A 21,311-nucleotide genomic window follows, 5' to 3' on the forward strand; every position below is an offset into this window, starting at 1 on the left:
ATATCACAGGCGATGGTAAGTCACTAACAGTTTTTGAATGGGAGACATAAAATGGTAGGTTATGCCTTAGGAAGATTCTTTAGCCCCCATGGGAAGGATAGGTCGGTGAAGGGAAAGACTTGATGCAGGGAACCCAATAAATGGGAGTCTGTTTCTGTAGTCCAGGTCAGTTGAGTAGAACAAGGGCAGTGGCTGGATGAGTGGAGGGAAGGAGATAGAGATGGAACACCAACATCAGTGGAGTAGGTACAGGAGACAGAGATGAAAGACCAATGTCAGTGGAGTAAGTACAGTAATTGCAAGTGACTGGATGGGGGGAGGAGCAAGGATTAGGATAAATCTCAGTGATTGGGAGGATGGTAGTACCTTCAAGAGTCATATGGAACTTATGGTTTGGCAGCAAAGGTAACGAGTTTCATTTTGGACATGTTAAGATCAACATGTCAGTCAACAAGTATTTATTAAACACTTTCCATGTTCCAAACAGTGTGCAATGTGATCCATACACAAGGGCCATGGGAGCCCTTGGGAGCTTAGAGGCCATGAAGGGCACTGAACTTGGAGCCCCAAAGTCACTCAGCAGTTGTACAACTCTAAGCTATCCTGTAGCCACTTTGAACCCCATTACCTCATGGCCAAAATAGGACAGCTAGGTGGTGCAGTGGATAGAGCACCGGGCCTGGAGTTAGGAAGACTCCTTTTCCTGATTTCAAATCTGGCTCCAGACACTTACTAGCTGTGTGACCCAGGGCAAGTCACTTACCCCTGTTTGCCTTAGTTTCCTCATCTGTATGGAGAAGGGAATGGCAAACCACTCTAGTATCTTTACCCAGAAAACCCCAAATGAGGTCACAAAGACTTGGACATGACCGGAAAACAGCTGAACAATAACAGCAACAAAACAGAACTAAACATAGATCTACCTTCCAGGGTCGTTGTGCAGGTCAGATGAGGTGACAGCCATGAAGCCCTTGGCTAGCCTCACAGAAGGCTCACGCAGTGCCTCATGTAAGGCCCTAGAGAAATGTGAGTTATCATTATTCTGTGGACACTTAACACAAAATAGATAGAAAGGGTATTGGGAAATGTAGGGAGGGCTAGCTCTCCCTCTATCCCCTGGAATATTTAGAAAGGCTACGTGTAGAAGGTGGCATTTGATCTGAGTCTCCTAGGAAAATAGGCCTTCCCAAAGGTGGAGAAGAGAAAGCAGTATGTTCCAGGCCTAGGGGATAGCCAGGGCCCATGTGCAGAGTGGGGAAGGAGAGCCACTGAGCGGGAGCGGGAAGAAGGCCAGTTTGACTTGATCCAAGAATCTGTGAAGTGGACTATATGTAACAAGGGTGGAAATCTAGAAGGAACTAGTTAGGTAGGGCTTGAAATGCCAAACAGAGAGAGCAGCATAGTCAGACCTGCCTTTTAGCAGCTATGGATTGAGTTGGATTGGAGAGGGAGACAGCGTTCTACCCCTGGGTCTCAGTACTGGCATGACTGCACTGTAATGGGCCGGGCACAAACCTGAACCCCTCCAAACAAGTCCAACCTCATGAGGCATTGGGGCTGATTAACGACTGTGATAGAGAAATGTACTGCAGGTCATCCTCCTGCCTCTATCCAAGTAGTGATCTTTATCTCCCATGTGAAGGCTCTTCCAAACACTCCCATAGGCGTTGTCTGTCTAACCCAAGTAGGCTCTCCAGGAATCATGGCCAATCACTCAGCCAATCAATGGGCTTTTATTAAGAGGAGGGGCCAGGACAGAGCCCATGTTTATATCCATGCTCTAAGAGGATGGGAGATGGATGATCATCCTACAGGCGGGAGCAGGGTCACAGATGCCAAGGGAGGAACTGGTGTTCAATAGCATGAAATCTTAGCTGCAGAGAAGAACTGAGGGAGGGCCTTTGAAAAAGATGGCAGTTTCTAGGATGGTAGCTTGTGGTTGGTCAGATGAAGGCCAAGCTGTAGCTGCCACAGGGGACTTGGTTACAAGGCACCAACATCTGGAGATGGCTCAGGCATGGTGCATCTTTCATCGTCCTCCCCATGCCTTGTCTGACATTCTAGGCTGGGACTCCAACCCCCAGCATCCCTTGGCCCTGATGCCCACCTTTTGCAGGCCTCAGCTTTACCCCCCCTCCAAACCCAAAGGAGGGAGGGTCAGGCTGCCCTTCTGGTACAATTATAAATGTGTCAGAAGTGTCATCCGTGTGACCACCCTAGCTGTCTTTTTCCAACTGAAAATATTTCTAGTTGTGGCTCAGACAAAAAAGGATTTTTTTCAGGATGGGAAAGTTAGAAACAAAGGCTAGACCTGGACATGGTTGTAGTTGGCAGAAAAAGAACCAGTAAATGGAAGAGACTGAAGATGAGAGAGATGTGGAGGAAGAGGAATTCTCTTACGGACAGTAGGATAGGGGACTGAGGGCACAGGTGGAGGCTTTGGCCTTGGTGAAGAATGTCCATGAGCTCTCTCGTTCCCTTTTGAAAGATGTGTGAACAGTGCTAGAATGCATTAGTGCTTCATTTGTTGATACTTAAGCTCCTTTAGGAAGGAGCTTTGTCTAAAATGTGAACTACTACCCAGAATTCTTAAATTGGTCTGGAAATTGTTTGTTCAGTTGAATTCTAAGTGTTTAGTCAATCTATGATGTAGATTACATCATAAAATTTTTTGTTAATTGTCAGGTAAATAAGTAAATGTTCTTAGCACTGAACATCTCACCTGGTGTTTTACCATTATTAATAACTCATCAAAATATTTAATCAGTGGTAATTCATTACTTATAAATATCACCAAATAATTATTTCACCAACTTGACTAATGTGGAGATATATTTTGCATGATTTCACATGTATAGATGATATGTTGCTTGCCTTCTCAATTGGGTGAGGGAGGGCCTGGAGGAAGAGAATTTGGAATTCAAAAACATTTTTTTAAATGTTAAAAATAATAATTTTTTTAAAAAATCCCTAAAATTAAAAAAAACACTACTAAGATTGTCATAAAAGACTATTCTTGCCACTCAGGAAAATTATGTTCCCAATTTGGTAATGCACTGAAAGTTTTGTAAATATTTTAAAAGCATTACCTCATTGCTTACAACATGCCAATAAGTTTTGATAGGTAAACTTTTCACAGCTTCCAGAGAGACCAGGGCAGCATCACGTGATAAACAGGGATAACAGAAGCATCACTGTGAGTAGGTAAAACACTGAGGTCTGTCGCTGGTCTTTTGAATATTTGTTTTTATATATGTGGGTTTTCTGAGAAAAGGGGCCCTTTGAGGAATCGGAGATAGTATCTCTCAGTTCTAAGAATGTCAGGGGTAAGTTGGATCTTATCATGCTTGGTGCCTTCTGATTTAGTTCTCTTTTTGTTTATTTCTTCACGCAGATTGATAGAACTCCATTCTCCTGATAGCAGAAATACTTTGATCCTTCGCTGTAAGGACACTGCAACTGCCCACTCCTGGTTCATCGCCATCCATACCAACATCATGGCTCTCCTCCCACAGGTGCTGGCTGAACTCAACGCCATGCTTGGCACAACCTGTACAGCAGGAGGCAGCGAGGAGGTCAAACACATAGCCTGGCTGGCTGAACAGGTATGCTGAGATGTGGGATGTGTGCTTACAAAGAGAGAACTTTCTCATACGGGCTTAAGATTTTAAAATGTTCCATCCCAAGCACCTCTGGTATTTACATTAAGGCCAAACATTAGTTATTCAAGGAATGATTTGTCCAGTTTGGGATTCCTTGGATTTCTGGCTTCTCTTCCATCTCTAGCAAGCTGCCTTTTGTCTGTTTCACTGTGTATTAGCATCTCTAACAGAAGACTAAACAAGGGTAAATGAAGTTATATTAATACATTTTCTATTCAAGAACTGGTAGGGTAGAGAAAAACTGTTTGTATCACATATCATCAATATAAAACTACTATACAAAATAGATAGGGAATTGTCAAAAACATGTGACCTCAAGAGTCATTCCTCAATAGATAAACGACTAAAGGATGTGAACAAACAATCTGAAAAAAATTGCAAAATATAAATTAAATCCTTATAATATGCTCTAAATCACTAGCAAAGAAATGTAAATTTTTAAAATCCTGAGGTTTCACCTTATTCCATGCAAATATGGGAACAGACAGGGATGGTGGGGCTGTGAGAAGACACACACACACACACGTGTGCGTGTGCATGCACTATTGGTGGAGCAGCAAAGTTTTTCAGTCATTCTAGATTATTTCATTTGGGAATTACGTTTAAAAAAGTGATTAAATTGTCCATGCCCATTGATCTAGCAACCCCACCATATACCTCAAGGATGTCAAAGACAGGAACACATCATACATATACACCAAAATATTCATAGCAGCTCTTGTTGTGGTCACAAGGAACTAGAATCATAGTGGTTTCCCACTGAGTAGAGAAAGGCCAAAAAAAATGTAGCATGTGAATGTAATGTGATATTATTATGCGATAAGAAATGATGAATATGTGGAATTCTGGAGGAGAGTGTGGGAAGCAACTAGGATACAAAAACAAAAGGCATCAGTAAAACATTTTAAAATATAAAGAGCAGATACAGCGGAAATAACTTGGGATTTGGAGTCGGATGATCTGGGTGCCATGTGCCCGGGTACCTTGGGCAAGTCACTCCAGGTTTCCAATTACTAATCGAGTATGTGAGATTGAGTGAGATGTCCTCTAAAGACCCCACCAGCTCTAAATCTGTGACTCTGAGAGCTGTTTTTAATAAAAGCTGGCTGAGGGAAGTAATCGACCTAATAAGTTTGAGGGTTTGTTCCTTTATCAGCGCCATCTCAGGGTTCAGTAGCTAGGGTAAAGATTTCAGGGCTGTTCGCCCACTTCTTTTATTTTAAACTGTATGGTGACATTTATTATTTCAGGCTGGAAAAATATCCTTTATCATATTTCACACAGCAAAACACATTTGAAAATTTTACTTGTCAAATTAATGGTAATCTAAGCAAGACCTTGCTTAAGAAATCTTGTCACAACCACTTCTTTTAGGTCCTGATCATTTTAAGGCCATTGGGCCATAAAGAAATAGCAACCAAATATCTCTTTTTTAATCTGAAAGCTATTTTTCTACAAGATAGAATATGTTTCCTTGCCTCAGGTGGTAACATTTGGAAAAGATCTTGTTGTAATAGGCAGACTTTATATTTTTCATTGTGATCAAGAGAGATGGAATGGTTGCTGCCCCTCTTGATGCTGTCACTGGTTTTCCCACACATTTCAATAGAATAGTCTGGCAGCTTGAGAGAGTTCCCGCAAGGCATTATTGAGGGCAAGAAGTATCTAAATCGTTGGCTGAGCCAGGTATCTTGGACAGTTGTCAAAGGAAGATCCAAACTTTGGAAACAGTCCTTCTACAGGCATTTCAAGCAAGTATTTCATACTTGACTGTTATGTACATAACCGTGACCTGGTCTGCAGCTTGCCAGCAGTTTCTTTACATCCTGAATGTTTACTTTACTGTTTTGAGGGACCTGGTCCAGTCCCTCAGGATCCTGAAAATGACAGCTTGACTCACATCCATCTCTGAATGAGTTAAACTGCCTAGAAGCATCTTCATTTGGTGTTCAATCCTACTTGTGCTCCTTCTAGATCATGATGGGAATATCCTTCCCTCCTTCAATAGTTCTGTGTTGGGAAACCCTAGAGATGTGGAATCAGGCTTTGGTGCTCCCCTGAGCCTTGCAGATTCTCCCCTATATCTGTATCCAACCAGCCTTGAGCAAAGTTCCGGTTGGAGCAGAGGTCCAAGCTAGTAAGGATTTTGAACTCCAGGCTAACTCGGGTCATTCGCTTTCCTAAAGAGTGAAACTTGATCTTAGCCTTAGCAATGTGAGCTGGCACGGCTCTCCTGCCAGAGGAAGTCCAGACAGCCTGGGGAGGTGTTGAGTGTGCTTGGTTCCTTCTCCACTTCCTTTTGGATTAGTGAAATGCCCCCTCTTCTCCTTTCCAGAAGCCTTCTGTCAGCTTTTTGTTGATCCCCAGACAGCCATGCATAAAGTTTCATTGCAGGCCCAAGACCTGTGCCAAATTCCTTCTCCTACTGAATTTCCAGTGTAGCTTGTGACCTTCGATCCAGCCCCATGGCCCTGGCCTGTTTCAGCAGTGCCTCTGGGTTTGCAGTGTGTTTTCTCCTATCTAGTCAGGCTCCAGGTTGGCTTTCTTGAGTGTCAGACCAATTGTTTTCTGTTTATTGTCAAGTAATCTTTGCATGGCCCAGTTTTGAGCAGTTATTTCTGTCACATGTATTTATTTGATTGTTTTTAACATCTGTTTTAAAAAAAAATTTGAGTTCCAAATTCTCTCCTTCCCTTCTGCCCCTCCCCCACACATAAAATTTTCTGGGAATCAGATATTGGGGGGCGGGGAACTAAACAGGTTCTTCCAGACTCAGTGACTTGTGAAAGCTTTTTGCCTCCATGATTATCAGAGGATCCCAAAAGCTCCTGGTTGGTTTTCATTGTCATTATGTTGTTGCTAACTTTACCAAATGGAATAATCTTCTGGAATAATAGCTATTGATGGCATGTAAAATCTCAAAAGATATAGGCGAACTTCTAAAGGATGTGATGCTGATGGATGTATGCATAGGTTGTGTATACATGGGTCGTCAAGCCTTTTTGCATCTCTAGGGGAAGTTTTTGTTGGAGATATTTGAGTCCTTCCTCTTCTACCAGGAACACAATTCTTGGCAACCGAATTCCCTTTCTCATATGGGTTTCTTTCCCTGTCCTTTGAGTATTAGTCCAAATGCCAGTTCTTCCTGATAATTACCTTCATCTGTGCAGTAGCTCTATTCTTCAGCTTATGTGCTGAATTGTCTAATGCTTGATTCAGTCATATTGTATGGGTGGTGACCTCCTGTGTAAAACCATATGAATGAATGATTCAATAAAACATTTATTAAGTGCTTATGATGTGCAAAGAAGCATGGTGCTAAGTGCTGCAGATACAAATAGAACAGTCAGAAAGTGCCTGCTCTCTTACATTTTAATGGGGGAGACAAACAAATATTGAACATCTCAGCTGCAAGTCAGGTGGAAAGGTCCCATGTTCCTTAGCGTGCAGTATCATAACAATGGCAATAATTCTTTTTTAAAAAATTAATTTTTTTCAATCAGCAAAAATCTGCCTTCTCACTCCCCCCTTTGCAAATGGAGAAAGAAAATTTTTGAAAAATCTCTGTTACAAATATATAGTTGAGTAAAACAAATTCCTGCATTGCTCATATCCCAAAAGAAGAATGTGTCTGTTTTGCACTCTTTTTCACTCCTCTATAAAGAGATAGGTCCTCTGTCCCTTAGAATGCCTAAGTTGTTTTTTTTTTAAATTTAAGTTATTTAACATATTTAGTTTTCAGCATTGATTTTCACAAGAGTTTGAATTACAAATTTTCTCCCCATTTCCACCCTCCCCCCCCACTCCAAGATGGCGTATATTCTGGTTGCCCTGTTCCCCAGTCAGCCCTCCCTTCTGTCACCCCACTCCCCTCCCATCCCCTTTTCCCTTCCTTTCTTGTAGGACAAGATAAATTTCCACGCCCCATTGCCTGTGTATCTTATTTTCTAGTTGCATGCAAAAACTTTTTTTTTGTTGTTTTTGAACATCTGTTTTTAAAACTTTGAGTTCCAAATTCTCTCCCCTCTTCCCTTCCCACCTACCCTCCCTAAGAAGTCAAGCAATTCAACATAGGCCACATGTGTATCATTATGTATAACTAGAATGCCTAAGTTTTTCAAAGTTATTGTTACTGTATAAATTGTTTTCTTGGTTCTGCTCACTTCACTTTACATCAGTCCATATAAGTCTTCCCATGTTTCTCTGAAACCATCCCCTTTACCTTTTCTAAAGTATGATAGTATCTTATCACATTCAGGTACCATAATTTGTTCAGCCATTCCCTAGTGGATGGGCACCCACCTCCCCTTATTTTCCAGATCTTTGCTACCACAAAAAAAAGTTATACCTATCTTTTGTGCATGCTTAGAGTTCCTTTTGCTGAGGATTAATCCATCTGTTAATCTATCCTCCCCTTTAACTCCTTTCCTTATTACCCTGTTGAGTGAAATGTATTTTTGACCCCAGATAGGGTGTGGTGTGTGTGTGTGTGTGTGTGTGTGTGTGTGTGTGTGTGTGTGTGTGGTATTCCCTCTGCTGACTAGCTCAGATGAGAGTAAGGTTCAAGTGTCACCTACATCTCCTACCCCTTTGGTGTTTGTATAAACTTCTACTTGTGCACCTCAATTGTGAGATAATTTTCCTTTTCCTTTACCTCCCCCCATGTTCATTTTCCCTTCCCTTTACATTCTTCTTTTATCATCATGATATAACGACTATTCCCAGATCTCACATCTAATTTGATGGAGGCTCCATTGTGACCCCTGATGATGACAGAATTAGAGGGGACACCTGTATCAGCTCACCATGTTAAAATTAAGCAGTTTGTCCTAGTTTAGCCTTATGATTGTCCATTCCTGTTTGTCTTTTTATGTTTATCTTGATTACTGTGTTTGCACTTCAAAGTTTCTACACAGCTCTGGTCTTTTCATCAGGAATACTTGGAAGTCCTCTATTTCAATCTAGGTACATTTTTTTCCTCTGTAGCTTTTCTCAGTCATCCTTGGTTGTAGCTCTATATCTTTTGCTTTCTGGAATATAATCTAAGCTTTCTGCTCCTTTATGTTGGTAGTTTCTAAATCATGTGTGATCCTGACTGTGGCTCCTTGGTACTTGAATTCTTTCTTTTGGGCTACTTGCGATATTTTTTCTTTGACCTAGAAGTTCTGGATTTTGACTGTAATGTTCCTGAGAGTTTTCATTTTAAGATTTCTTTTAGGAAGTGACCAATGGATTCTTTCTACTTTTTCTTTGCCTTTTGGTTCTAGAAGATCTGGGCAGTTTTAAAATTTTTTAGAATATGATGTCTGGGCTTTTTTGGGGGGAAGGGAGATCACGACGTTCAGATAGTATATGATTCTTAAATTTTTCTCTCCTCAATCTCTTTTCCAAATCAGTTAGTTGTTTTTGCTATGAGATAACTTCCATTTTCTTCCATTTTCAAATATTTTTTTTTCAGTTTTTTGACTTTGTTTTAATGCTTCTTGTTGTCTCATGGAGTTGTTTGCTTCTATCTGGTCCGTTCTGATTTTCAGGAAGTTTTTTTCTTGGGCAAGATTTTGTGCCTCTCATGCTAAGCTCTTGATTGTTTTTCCAATTTTTTATTTCATAGTTCTCATTTCTTTTCCATTTGTAAAATGAAAAAATCTTGAAGTAAATAATCATTCTTACTTTCTTCCCCCACTCCTCAATGGAGGATTTTTGTATTGTGTTTGCTTCCTACAAGGTACAGCTACACAGAAAATTCCTACATCATAACATTTTTATTTTATTGTATTCATATGACCATCTGTTTAGTCTTTACATTGATTTTATTACAGCTGATAGTTGTTTTCATTTTAAACCATTGAAAGGTCCTGAATTCTAAATGCTTCCTTATGAATCTCTATATTAATTCAAGAATGGTGTTATGGTTCCATTAGTTTTTTACCATCTTTTGTAGTATACTAGAGTTGACCAAAAATTTCAAAACATTACATGAGAGATTGAGATTCTCTGTTAGAGGACCTAAAAAGAGAATGAGTAATTGTTCATCTTATCTCTGCTTTAGTTCTAATAGATTCCATTTATTGGGAAATGCTGTTGTAGAATGTGATCACATGACCAGATATGTCAGTGTGTGTAGGTGTTTTAAGACACTCAAGCTAAATTCCCAGCATTAATATCTCTTTGTTCAGTGAGAAATTTAAAATTATTGAGGCCCTGGGCTTTGCATAGCATGAGGCACAGGCTCTGTATAGCAGTCCGCATTTTAAATGAAGCAAAAGCAAATGTAGCTTTATAAGGAGGCAGCCAGGTGGTTCAGTCCAATAGAGCACTGGACCTGAGTTCAAATTCACTTAGACACTGACTAGCTGTGTGACCCTGGGCAAGTCACTTAATCTCTGTTTGCCTTAATCCACTAGAGAAAGAAATGGCCAACTATATCAGTATATTTGCCAAGAAACCCCATAGGCAATGTTGGCATGCTATGGCCCAAGGGGTCACAAAGACTTGAACACAACTGAACAACTACACAAGAAGAGTAATTAAGCCAGAACTTCATTTTCTAAATGGAGACATCTCATTTAAGTCACACTCAAGTACTTCATCAAGGGAGGTGAGCCTGGTCCCTCAAAGATCATTCCAATAAATTGCAAGTTCTGATGATCCTAGCCAAATCCTCTGAGCTGAGTACAAGCCTGGCAGTAGATGGCGACACCACTGTGTTTTCTGAGGGTCTTGTCACCAGAGGCTTAGACAGACAGCAAAGGATGATTTGTGGGGAGCCATAGAGACTGAATAAAACTGTCCTGTGGTGGGGAGAGGTTGTGACCTGGACCAGTGAGGGGGGCACCTGTACTTGTCAAATACCTATAAACAGAGACCTGAAATGCTCAGGTATTCATTTGCCTTACTCTAGTATTAAAGAGAAACAAACTCTTGGATTCTGAAGGGCCAAGGAATGATCACTTCTTTTTCTTTAGAAAAAATGTTCTTTGTCCTCAAACTGGACATTGTTTCCACTGGCAAATACTTTCCAAACCCCAGCATTTTTAATTGAATAAATAACTTGAATTTAGATGTTTCAGAGGCATATACTTTAACCTAGATTATCTCAATCTTCTCACCCAAAAAAAAATTTAAACAATATTGTAATTTTTACTAGATTACTATTTTTTCCTTTTAAGGAGAGAAATTTTGCTTTATCATCTTTGCCTTCTTGGGATGCTACATATCTTAAGGATAAAGGCTTTTGGGTGAACATCAACTCCTTAACTAAACTTAACTCTTTAGGGGAGGGACCAAAAAAAATACTAGGGAGCATTTTTGGATTTGGCAGCTTGAGATAGTGATTAAAAAATAAAAGACTTGAAGTCAAAAGACCTGGTTTCAAGTTCTGGTTCTAACACCTTTACTGGCTATGGGACCCTGGGCAAGGCAAACCTTTGACTCAGTTTCTTCATACATAGAATGGATACAATAATCATTATGCTATGTACTTCAGCAGATTATCTTGAGGAGAGTACTTTGTAAAAAGCCATCGCCATATGAGTTGTTAGTATCTGTGTATGTCAGAAAAATCACTCCTAGATCTGTAGTTTTGGAAAATATCAAAATTATAGTTACTTCTGAAGCACACAATTCTTTTTTTTCCAGCTTTATCTCTTTTATTTTTTAAAAATAATACTTTATTTTCTTCTCCAGTTACATGTAAAGACAATTTTAAGCATTCATTTTTTTTTTTAATCTGAGTTCCAAATTTTCTCTCTCCCTCCCTTACTTCTCTGAAGCACACAGTTTTGAGAATATATTCATCCAGGCATACTTGTTAATAAGATGCAGAGGACTAAATTTAAGATTCACCAGTAGGTTTATACCCCACATGGTCAAATGATAAAAAGAAAGTCTCCATAGTCATCAAAATATTTATAGCAGCACTTTTGGTAATAGCAAAAAATTTTAAAACAAAGTAGATGCCCGTTGACTGAGGAACGGCTAAAGAGATTGTGATATACTAATGTAATGGATATTACTGTAAGAAATGTTGAGCATGATGAATACGTAGAAGCATGGAAAGATTGACAAGCATGATGCAGAATTAAGTCGGCAGAGACACAAAAATATGTACAGCTGCACCAATAACAATGGCAAGAACAGCCACCAAACAATCAAAAGTGAATTACAAAGAATTAGTCTGGCTCCAAGGAAGAGAGGAGGAATCTCCCTCACCCCATCGCTTTGCGGTGCTAGGAGTGCCACAGTGTGGTATGTTGCAAATGTTTCCAGAGTTTTTCAATATGTGTAACAACAATGCTACTTGCTGCTACTGTGTCTGTGTAAGGCCAATAACATCAGCACACAACAGGGCTGCTGGCACAGGTTCTTTGATCTACTTTTCTAAGGAAAGCAACGTTATAGGGTTAACAATCTCAGTTTAATTAACCATACATATATCATTCACTTAGTTCAGGGGAAAAAGTCAGCATCCTGAACTCCAGAGCAAATACAAACAGAAACTACAAACAGATCAATAGACAGGCTTTGTCTGCTCAAGACATCACATACATAGTTACCAAAAAGAAAAGCACGAGTATCTGGGTTTTCAGAGGGGGAGGTGCTGCCTCAATGGCTACCCAGAGTCTCCACACCAACACTTTTTCAATGAGTGTGCCCCCAAAGGCAAAACACCAACCTCTGAGTTTATATACACTTCTTCTGGGTCATGCAACTCAAACCTATGTGAACTAGGCATTCTTGTTTCTTAAGCAGGTCAAAGACTCTTGATTCAATCAAAAAAACAAAAGACAACAAAAAGTCCACTTTGCTTGCCATTACATTTGAAAGGCAAAACTCATCAAAGATATTCGATTACTCCAACATTCCAAGAGAGAAAACAGTAAAAAAAAAAAAAAAAAAGTCCCACCCTAATTACCATTACAATATGTTGATTAAATGTTGCTGGGGGATTTTTTTTCCTTAAAAATATTATTGTTGTAGAGAATACATTTATTATTTGTATAGAATGTTGTGTAGAATGCAGATATTATCGTATAGAATTTTGGCAATGGGGGAAGGAGGAGTGGATACTGTGTGAAATTTTGGTGATGTAAAGAAAAACCAAAAAGATATCAATAAAAAAATTTTTTTAAAGAAAAGATTCACCCCCAGTTCGATCTAGTTGTCTTAATGATTTCAAAGTGGTATGTGTGTAGCTCTTCTTAGAATCCTCATAATTTTGTCTTTGTCACTTGGAATCCACCCCAGTCCTAATTACAAGTATAGGTATGATCTAGGTTTGTCATCATGAGGTAGCTAGATGGTGAACTGGATAGGGCACTTCCTGGATACTTCTAGTTAGGAAGACCTGAGTTCAAATGTGGCCTCAGACACTTAGTAGCTGTGTGACTTTGGGCAAGTTACTTAACCTCTGTTTGTTTGGGAGGCAGCTAGGTGGTTGAATAGAGAAAGTGCTGGGCCTGAAGTCAGGAAGACCTGAATTCAAATCTGGCCTCAGACCCTTAAAAGTTGTGTGACCCTGGGCAAGTCACTTAACCTGTTTGCCTTAATCTGTTGGAGAAGGAAATGACAAACCACTGGAGTATATTTGCCAAGAAAACCCCATGGACAGTATGGTCCCTGGAGTCATAGAGGGATTTGTGGAGTTTTTGTTGAGCTTTCATGTCCTAGATACCAGTTGTCTGAGACTTGGGGCCTCATTTTGGGGAGCCTCTTCTGATGAAGCGCCTCGTCAATCTAAAAGCTTCCCTCCAGTTCACGTATTGGTCTCTCTCACTCCTAATTAATTTTTAGAGCTGTGATAAGCTTTTAAATGGTAACTAAATGGGAGGTGCCAATGTATAATTCTTCACTCTTTAAAAACCAAACAATTACTTGTTTGTGGTAAGACATGGAAAATAAGTGATTCTACACAGGGAGCAGCTAACAGACCAGTTTGATTGGAACGGAAGGAAAGCATGAAACATGACCAGAAGGCAAAGAATGGCAAGTTGGAGGGGGTTCCTTCCTCTCAATTGGGGAATGAGTGAACAAGTTACAGTTCATGAATGTGATGGAATACTCTTGTGCTGTAAGAAATGATGAAGGGGATGGTTTCGGAAAAATCTGGGAAGACTTGTAGGAACTAGTGCAGAGTGAAGGGAGAGGAGGAGAAAAATTTAAATAACAGCAGTATTATAAAGACAGATGACTTTAGGAACTCTGATCTACATAATGACCAACCATAATTCCAGAAGTCTCAAGATGAAACATGTTACCTCCCCCTGATAAAGAGATAATAGACTCAAAGTATAGAGAAGATTCTCCATTTTTAAAATGTTTTTTTTGACTTAGCCAATGTGGGCATTTGTTTTGCATAACAATACATGTCAATACATACAAATGTTTGTCAAAGGGATTTCCTTTTTCTTGCTTTCTCAATGGGGGGAGGGAGGAAGAGCATTAGAGAATGCTGATCTAAAAATAAAATAAAATTTAATAAAAAGGAATAACACTAATAGGAGCTACATAGTGGAGGGTCTTAAACACAGGACTAAGGATTTTTGTACTTTATCCTAATGGGAACAGGGAACCAGGGAAAGTTTTTTGTAGCAGGACCACATGGTCAGATCTATATTTTAGAAATATCAATTTGTCATTTGTGTGAAGGAAGGGTTGAAAAAGGAGAGAGACTGGAAACAGTGAGACCAATTGGAAAATTATTGCAATAGACAGAGGTAAACAAAGATAAAGGCTAAACAGTCAAAGAGAAGAGGCTTATAAGAGATGAATTGTAGGCTGGATATAGAAGAAGAAGGAGGGAAGCATCAAGGAATACTCTGAGGTTATAGATTTCAAAGACTTGAAAGATCGTAGTACCCATAACAGAAATCAAGAAGTTTGGAGAAGGGGCTGGTTTAAAAGGTGAAGAGAGCGAGTTCCATTTTGGACATAGTTGAGTTCAAAGTCCCTTTATGACATCCATATAACTTTTCTTATGTGCTTTTCTATTAATAGTTATAGTCTCCTGCTAAGAAGGTGAGGACCTTAACAGTGAAATTAATATAGGGCCGAAGATTTAGAGTTGAAATGGAGAAATCATTAAGTCCAATCCTTTCATTTTTACTGATGAGGAAATTGAGGCCCAAAAGACTTTAAGTGACCTACGCGAGGTCATCCTAGTAGTGTGTGACAAAGCTGGGGTTTTTACCCAGGACTCCTGAATCCAAATCTAATACTCTTTTCCCTGCATACTGGACTTCTCTTGTGTGGTTTCTTACCGTCTATTCATTGACCTTTGATAATAAGGATAAATCTCTCATAAACAGGGTTTTGACATTTTTAAAGCCCTGCAGAAATAATGGCACCACATGCAAGTGAATCACACAATAATTTTTTAGCTGATAAATGAGCATGATCTTCCCAAAATGTACTTTGGAATCCTTTTGACAGAAGTTTGGATTATAGGTTTCTTTAATGATGGGGTTTTGTGTGTCTGTCTTTTGCACAGAAGGTACTCTCTCTTCTCCTCAAACATTCCAGTACTAGTAACCATTCTAAACAGATTACCACATTTTAGTGAAGGGCTAGTGTGGTGCAAAATTTTTAGGAGAAATGGGAAAAAGTATTCCATTTCACAAGATACTCTGTGGAAATTGCTGATTATAGGGCCAAGGAAGGGGAACAACCATCAAATCATGGTAGAGAATAAATTGTAGAGATTGACAGCTTTGTGGGGAAGCTGCTATCCCCTTTTCCCATTTTTTCTTCACTTCTTCAGGTTTCTTTTTAAGATAGGTTTTTTTTTTTCTGCCCTTGATCTTAATGCCACATAGACAGTAACCAGCAGGACTATTCACCAGTTGCATGACCATATAGGCTGTTCCACTTTCTCTATTTTGCCATTCAACAATCTGTTTATCTTGGTGTTTCAGGCAAAACTAGATGGTGGAAGGCAGCAGTGGAGACCAGTCCTGATGGCTGTGACTGAGAAGGATTTACTGCTCTATGACTACATGCCGTGGACAAGGGACGCCTGGGCATCACCTTGTCACAGCTACCCTCTCATCGCTACCCGGTAAGACACATACCTCCCAATATTATGGCATTTTTTTTTTATTTTTAGTTTACAATACTTGGTTCTACATAATTTTGAATTCCAGATTTCACATACCTCCCAATAAAAGTGGGTCCAACTCTCCCAAGGAATTTTTAAACTGCATGATGAATTTTAGTACCATCGTTGCCTTTTAAGTAACTGGTCTTGTTATTTTTAAGGAAAAGCTTGGCTTTTTACCTCTATCAATCATATTATAGAGCCTGTTTCAGGCCAATGCACTTCTGTCTTTCCTGTTATTTTTAGGTGTGAAATAAACTTCTTCCTTATCTTGAAGGGATCCACTATTCATTAAATTTTTAGAAACAACTGTTCCTTTAAGAGCTGTCTAGGTCACTAAGATAAGTGAATGACGTGATCTTTATTTCATTGTCTGTGACTGGAAAACCACTGAAATTTTGATAGCCTTCAGGTTGAATGATGAAAGTATTTTAACTAGAGTGCAGTAATGTGAATAAACCACATGACTTAGCCCATATTCCCTTTAGTTTCTCTTTCTAATATAAAAGCACATAATTTTGGCTCCACAAAATAAACACTGACTTCATTGTGAGTAAAACCAGCACAATGTTCTGAGCACTCCTGACATGGAGAGTTGGGAAATGAAGATTTGAAAACTGTGGAGTCCACAATTGCCCAACCTACAATAAAAGGAATTGAGGCAGAGCTTTGAGCCAAGAGCACTTTATTAAAGGGTCCATGCCCCTTCCCCCCCGCCACCCCATTCCACCCTGTGATCTTCCTCACAATCACAGATGCCTCCTTCCTCCAGGGCCTTAGTTTCATAGGTCTTGATACAAAGATGGTGCAGAAGAGCCAAAGTAAAATACATCTCATTGATTAATAGACCTTGACCGTGACCCTCCAGGAGTGTCTACATAAAATACAGAATCCCATTGACAAATGAGTTGACCAGCAGAGCCTGACAGACCTATCTTGACCTTTCAGGAGGTCATACTGAGCCAATGAGCAGACCCATGGGCTGGGCTGATAAAAAAATTTCAAAACATCTACATGGGCTGATGAGCTGGTAGAAAGGCAGGCCACAGGCTGGCAAACAGGGTCATTTATTGGCCAAACATTCATGGCCATCTCCCCATGTTGGGCAATAGAGGGCTGATGAGGGATAGTGGGGCAGCAAAAATAGCTGGGGGACTTCCCATGTAATTGAGTCACCTCTGCCACACTAGACTTGGTCACCATAACAAGGAAAAACAAGGGTGGAGATCCTCTGGTTAGCATCCTATGATTAAGCAAGTAAACTTACTTTCTGTAGTTCACAGCTCTGGGGCCTAATATACAGAGTTTATAATCACTATCCATATGGGATCATATCAGAGTGGTTAATACTGAGTGGAATAAAATAGGGGTCCAATTAATCATCTATCACGGAACTACAGATTTTTTTAGTGCAAAGCTTCTTTAAAAAAAAAATTCAATTTTATTTTCAAGTCTCCCATTCTCTCCCTCTCACCTCCTCCTCCCCTTGTTGAGAAAGCAAGAAAAACCCTTGTTACAAACATGTATCATCACCCAAAAAAAATTCCTGTGTTGACCCGTGTCCAAAAACAAGAAAAATATGCCTCACTCTGCACTGGAGCTAGGTGATGTGTTTTATCAAGAGTCCTCTGGAATTTTGGTTGCTCGTTTTGTTTATCAGAGTTCCTAAGTCTTTCAAAGCTTTTTGCCATTACAGTATTGTTGTTATTGTATAAATTGTTCTCCTGGTTCTGTTCATTTCACTTTGCATCTGTTCATACAAGTCTTCTCAGGTTTTTCTGAAACCATCCCCTTCATCATTTCTTACAGTACAATAGTATTCCATCACATTCATGTACCATTACTTGTCCAGCCATTCATTCCCCAACTGATGGACACCTACTCTATTTTCAATTCTTTGCCACTACAAAAAAGCTGCTGGAAATACATAGGTCCTTTCCCCCTCTTTCTTTGATCACTTTTAGGCATAGACTTAATAGCAGTATTGCTAGGCCAAAGATGATGCACAGTTTAACAGTTTTGGGGCATAGGTCAAAAATTTCTTTCCCAAATGTCTGGACCAGTTCATAACTCGATCAACAACAAAGTAGTGTTTCTGTTTTTCCCCACAGAACCTCCGGCATTTGTGATTTTCCTTTTTTTTGGTCAGCCTTGCCAAACTGATGGATTTGAGTTGATACCTTAGAGTTGTTTTAAGTTAAATTTCTCTAATTATTTGTGATTTCAAGCTCTTTTTTCCTATGACTATTAATAGCTTTTATTTCTTCCTCTGAAAACTGCCTGTTCATATTCTTTGACTGTTTTTCAGTCAAAGAACACAGGCTAAAGTTTCTTAAATGATAATACTTGTATATGGCTAAACTAGGATATGTATATCCATTTGTTGCTATAACTTGTTAATCCAACTTTATTAAAAGTCAATTCCTCCCCTAAAATAATTTGGTAGATAGAAGTGCTCAGTATCATTATGATGCCAGACTTACACTGACGTGTAGATGGAGGAGAGAGGGAGAAAGCTCATAGGAATTTGGGGTGTTTTTATATGAAAATGGCAAACTAAAGGATAAGTATTGAGCCTCTGTCGCTTGTGTAGAATCTTTTTAGAATAACAGAGTCCCCCAGTGCCAAATTTGGTTGGGGTGTAGCTTTTGAGGCTGGCCCCATTTTTGTAAAGCAAGATGCATACGTATGTGCAGAAGGAGACTCCGGGCCACAGGCTGTACAGAGGGTGTACATGCCTCAGATAAATGAGGTCCTTCCTTTATTTACTATTCTTCTGCCGCCTAAGATAGGGATTTGCCCTCATGGCACATGGGGACTATTTCTGCAGGGAATATTTAATCATTAATAAATTCCCGTGTCTCTTGTTTGAAAGATATGTTACCTTCTCACCAAATCCCATAAGTCTTCCAGAAACCCAGGATGGTAATTACAGTTCTTTAGGGAAATGAATGAATGAAAGCAATAAACTAGGCATACTAGACCAATAGTGGGGTATTGTTGTAGGTGCACTGCTAGGCTAGATTTTATTTGTAAATGTAAGGGGGAAATGTGGGAGTGTGCTTGAACTATAAAGGGAGGTATTAGAATTAAAACCAAGGTAAACTAAGTAGTCTAAAGCAGCAAGCATTCTGAAAATCATGTTACTAGTAAAAATGACCAAAAGGAGAAAATGTAGACAACCTGATCATTCTGTAGGGGATGCATGAGATAGGAGGATGCTTCTTACTGCATTTTGATTCATTGCCCTGTGTGTGGGGAGTTGGGGAGCCCACCCCAAGAGGCTCAGGAACTAGGGGATTATAGCTTATGATAGTCTGAGGACTAGGAATATGGCTTATTGAAGGACTCAGAAATAAGCTATAGTGCTAGGTCCCAAACAGCCACAGTATAAGCAACCAGAAAATTGGGTGTGAACCAATGAATTTTCTTAAATTACTAAATATAAGCAAATTCAGTGAATTCTGCTCATTGTAAGCACTGCTACAAGTTGGGTAGATTGAATTCATAGGTGCCATGGCCTGTTTTTACCTTTACAAGATGAATTGCCATTAAAGTCACAACTTTACTTCTGTCTAGTTCAGGAATTAAGGAGGGTAGGTGACTAGCAAAGTTGACAGGCAGGTGGTAAGGTTAATTTTTCCGTAATCAGTCATTAGAGGTACATGGGTATATAGGCCGTTGAACCAAAGGTTTAAGTCATGGAATAGAAAGTTAGGACAATGTGGGCCCAAATCCCTTGTCTGATCCTAGCTGTGTGACCTTGGGGAAGCTAACCTCTTTGGGCCTCAGTTTCCTCATCTGTAAAATGGAGATATTAATACCTGCAGTACTAGCTTCCCCCCTTTCCCGCAGTGGGTTGTTGTGAGCCTCAAATGAAAGGATGTATGTAAAATGTTATGTAAAACTTCAATGTGTGCCACATGCATTTCAGGTGTTGTTATCTTCTTCATCCCTACCATCCAGTTAGTAAGTTGGAAGCTATATACCTGAGTCAAGTGTAGGGACAATAGATGACCAGGGAAATAGAGATCATGGAACATGATGACCCTTGAAGGGAGGAAATGGAAAGCCAGTGTCTTGTTTGAGGGAGGTAGTAAAAGTTTCTGGGATCTCTAGGAGAAGAGAAGGCTTTGAAACTTGTGTATCACCCATTCTCCTTTTTCCAATCCTTTGGGACAGTTTCGAATGAGTAATAAGATGGCTAAAAAGTAAGCAGCATTAAGAGCACAAAGAAGGAAGAAAAAAATGGCCTTGCCCATCCATAAACTGTATTGTGGTTCCCTGCCTCATCAAGCATTGACTAGTCTGAAAAGAGAGATGATCCTCTTCTGTGATATTACTTCCCAGGTCTTGTTACTTACATTGCATTACACGTGTAAAAAGGTCTGTGAAACCAGAGTGGTCATTCTGTGTTTTTTTTTTAAAGCTGATATTATAGCCTGAAAAATTAGACAAAACTTAAAAGTGAAAAAAAAAAAAGGAATTTTTTTTTTTTACTAGCAGTTCCTGAGATTGAAGCCAGATGGACAGTGGAAGCAGGAAGACAGACACACCAATTGTAGATGACTTGCTCTATAGGCTCAGGATGTGGGTTTTGTAGAGTTTCCCTCCAAGTTTTGGTTGGGGGAGTAAAACAATATGTGGCTACTTTACAACATGGAAACCAAGAGGAGCTGTGCTTATGTTGCTCTCTGGCCTCAGGCTCTACTCACACCTTCTCCTGAGCTCCAGTGTCCATCCCCCACCACACCCTCACCCCCGAAGGCAGGGCCTATAACCAGTTACTACTCAGCTAGAGTCCTACAGCTGGTTTGAATTAAACTCCTTGTGCCAAACATTCCACAATTGAATCTGTAGGAAAAAATTCTCCTAGACTTAATATTTTTTAATATCCGATTTGGGATTGGGGCCTAGCTGAATATGGTGAAGACATCCAGTTACTCTTCCAACCACTGGGTTCCACTTTGATCACACACTCAAACGATACTTTGTTTAACCCTTGCTGAGTTGGCTGATGTTTAGACGACCTGTTGGTTTTACAGTAATCGGAAGAATTTTTTCCCCTCTCTTAGCTGTAGCAACTGGTAGATTGGAGGAAGCTGCTTTTCACATTGGGTCAGGTACCCGAGCCCTCCAGCTACACGGATTGTTGAACTGTGCATTCATCTTGGCCCTTCCAACATCTTGTCTAGTTTACTGCATGAGGGAAAGAAAGAGCAGGCGAAGATTGTATATGAGACACAATCCAAGCTCTTTGTTCTCATTTAATCCATAATTTTTTTATGAAACTATGACCTACCATTTTCTTACCTTCTTTTCAGATGGTTATTCCTTACCAAGATTTTTAAAAGAATCCAATCTGGAAAAATGTTGGAATTTTAAATTCAATATATCCCACCTGAAATTCATCTCCCTGCACCTTTCCCTCAAGCCCATTCTTCTCTAAACTTTTGGGGACCCCAATCGTTCCAGTCACCTGCATTCATAGACTCAGTCTTCCTTGGGTCTTCCCACTCCTATACTACCTCCAAGACTCAGTTGCCACCTTTACA

The 21,311-nt window shown here is 39.8% G+C and overlaps 1 protein-coding gene across 1 annotated transcript in view; it reads left to right on the top strand.

Annotated features, from left to right (window-relative positions):
• SNTB2 (syntrophin beta 2) overlaps positions 1 to 21,311 on the top strand; it is a 118,514-nt gene that overhangs the window by 75,918 nt on the left and 21,285 nt on the right. Inside the window, exons 3-4 of the mRNA XM_036749561.1 lie at positions 3,395 to 3,605; positions 15,575 to 15,717. Of these exons, the coding sequence (XP_036605456.1) occupies positions 3,395 to 3,605; positions 15,575 to 15,717 (354 nt within the window). The remainder of the gene's footprint in view (positions 1 to 3,394; positions 3,606 to 15,574; positions 15,718 to 21,311) is intronic.

Source organism: Trichosurus vulpecula, chromosome 3 (genome assembly GCF_011100635.1).
Source record: "Trichosurus vulpecula isolate mTriVul1 chromosome 3, mTriVul1.pri, whole genome shotgun sequence".
NCBI lineage: Eukaryota > Metazoa > Chordata > Mammalia > Diprotodontia > Phalangeridae > Trichosurus > Trichosurus vulpecula.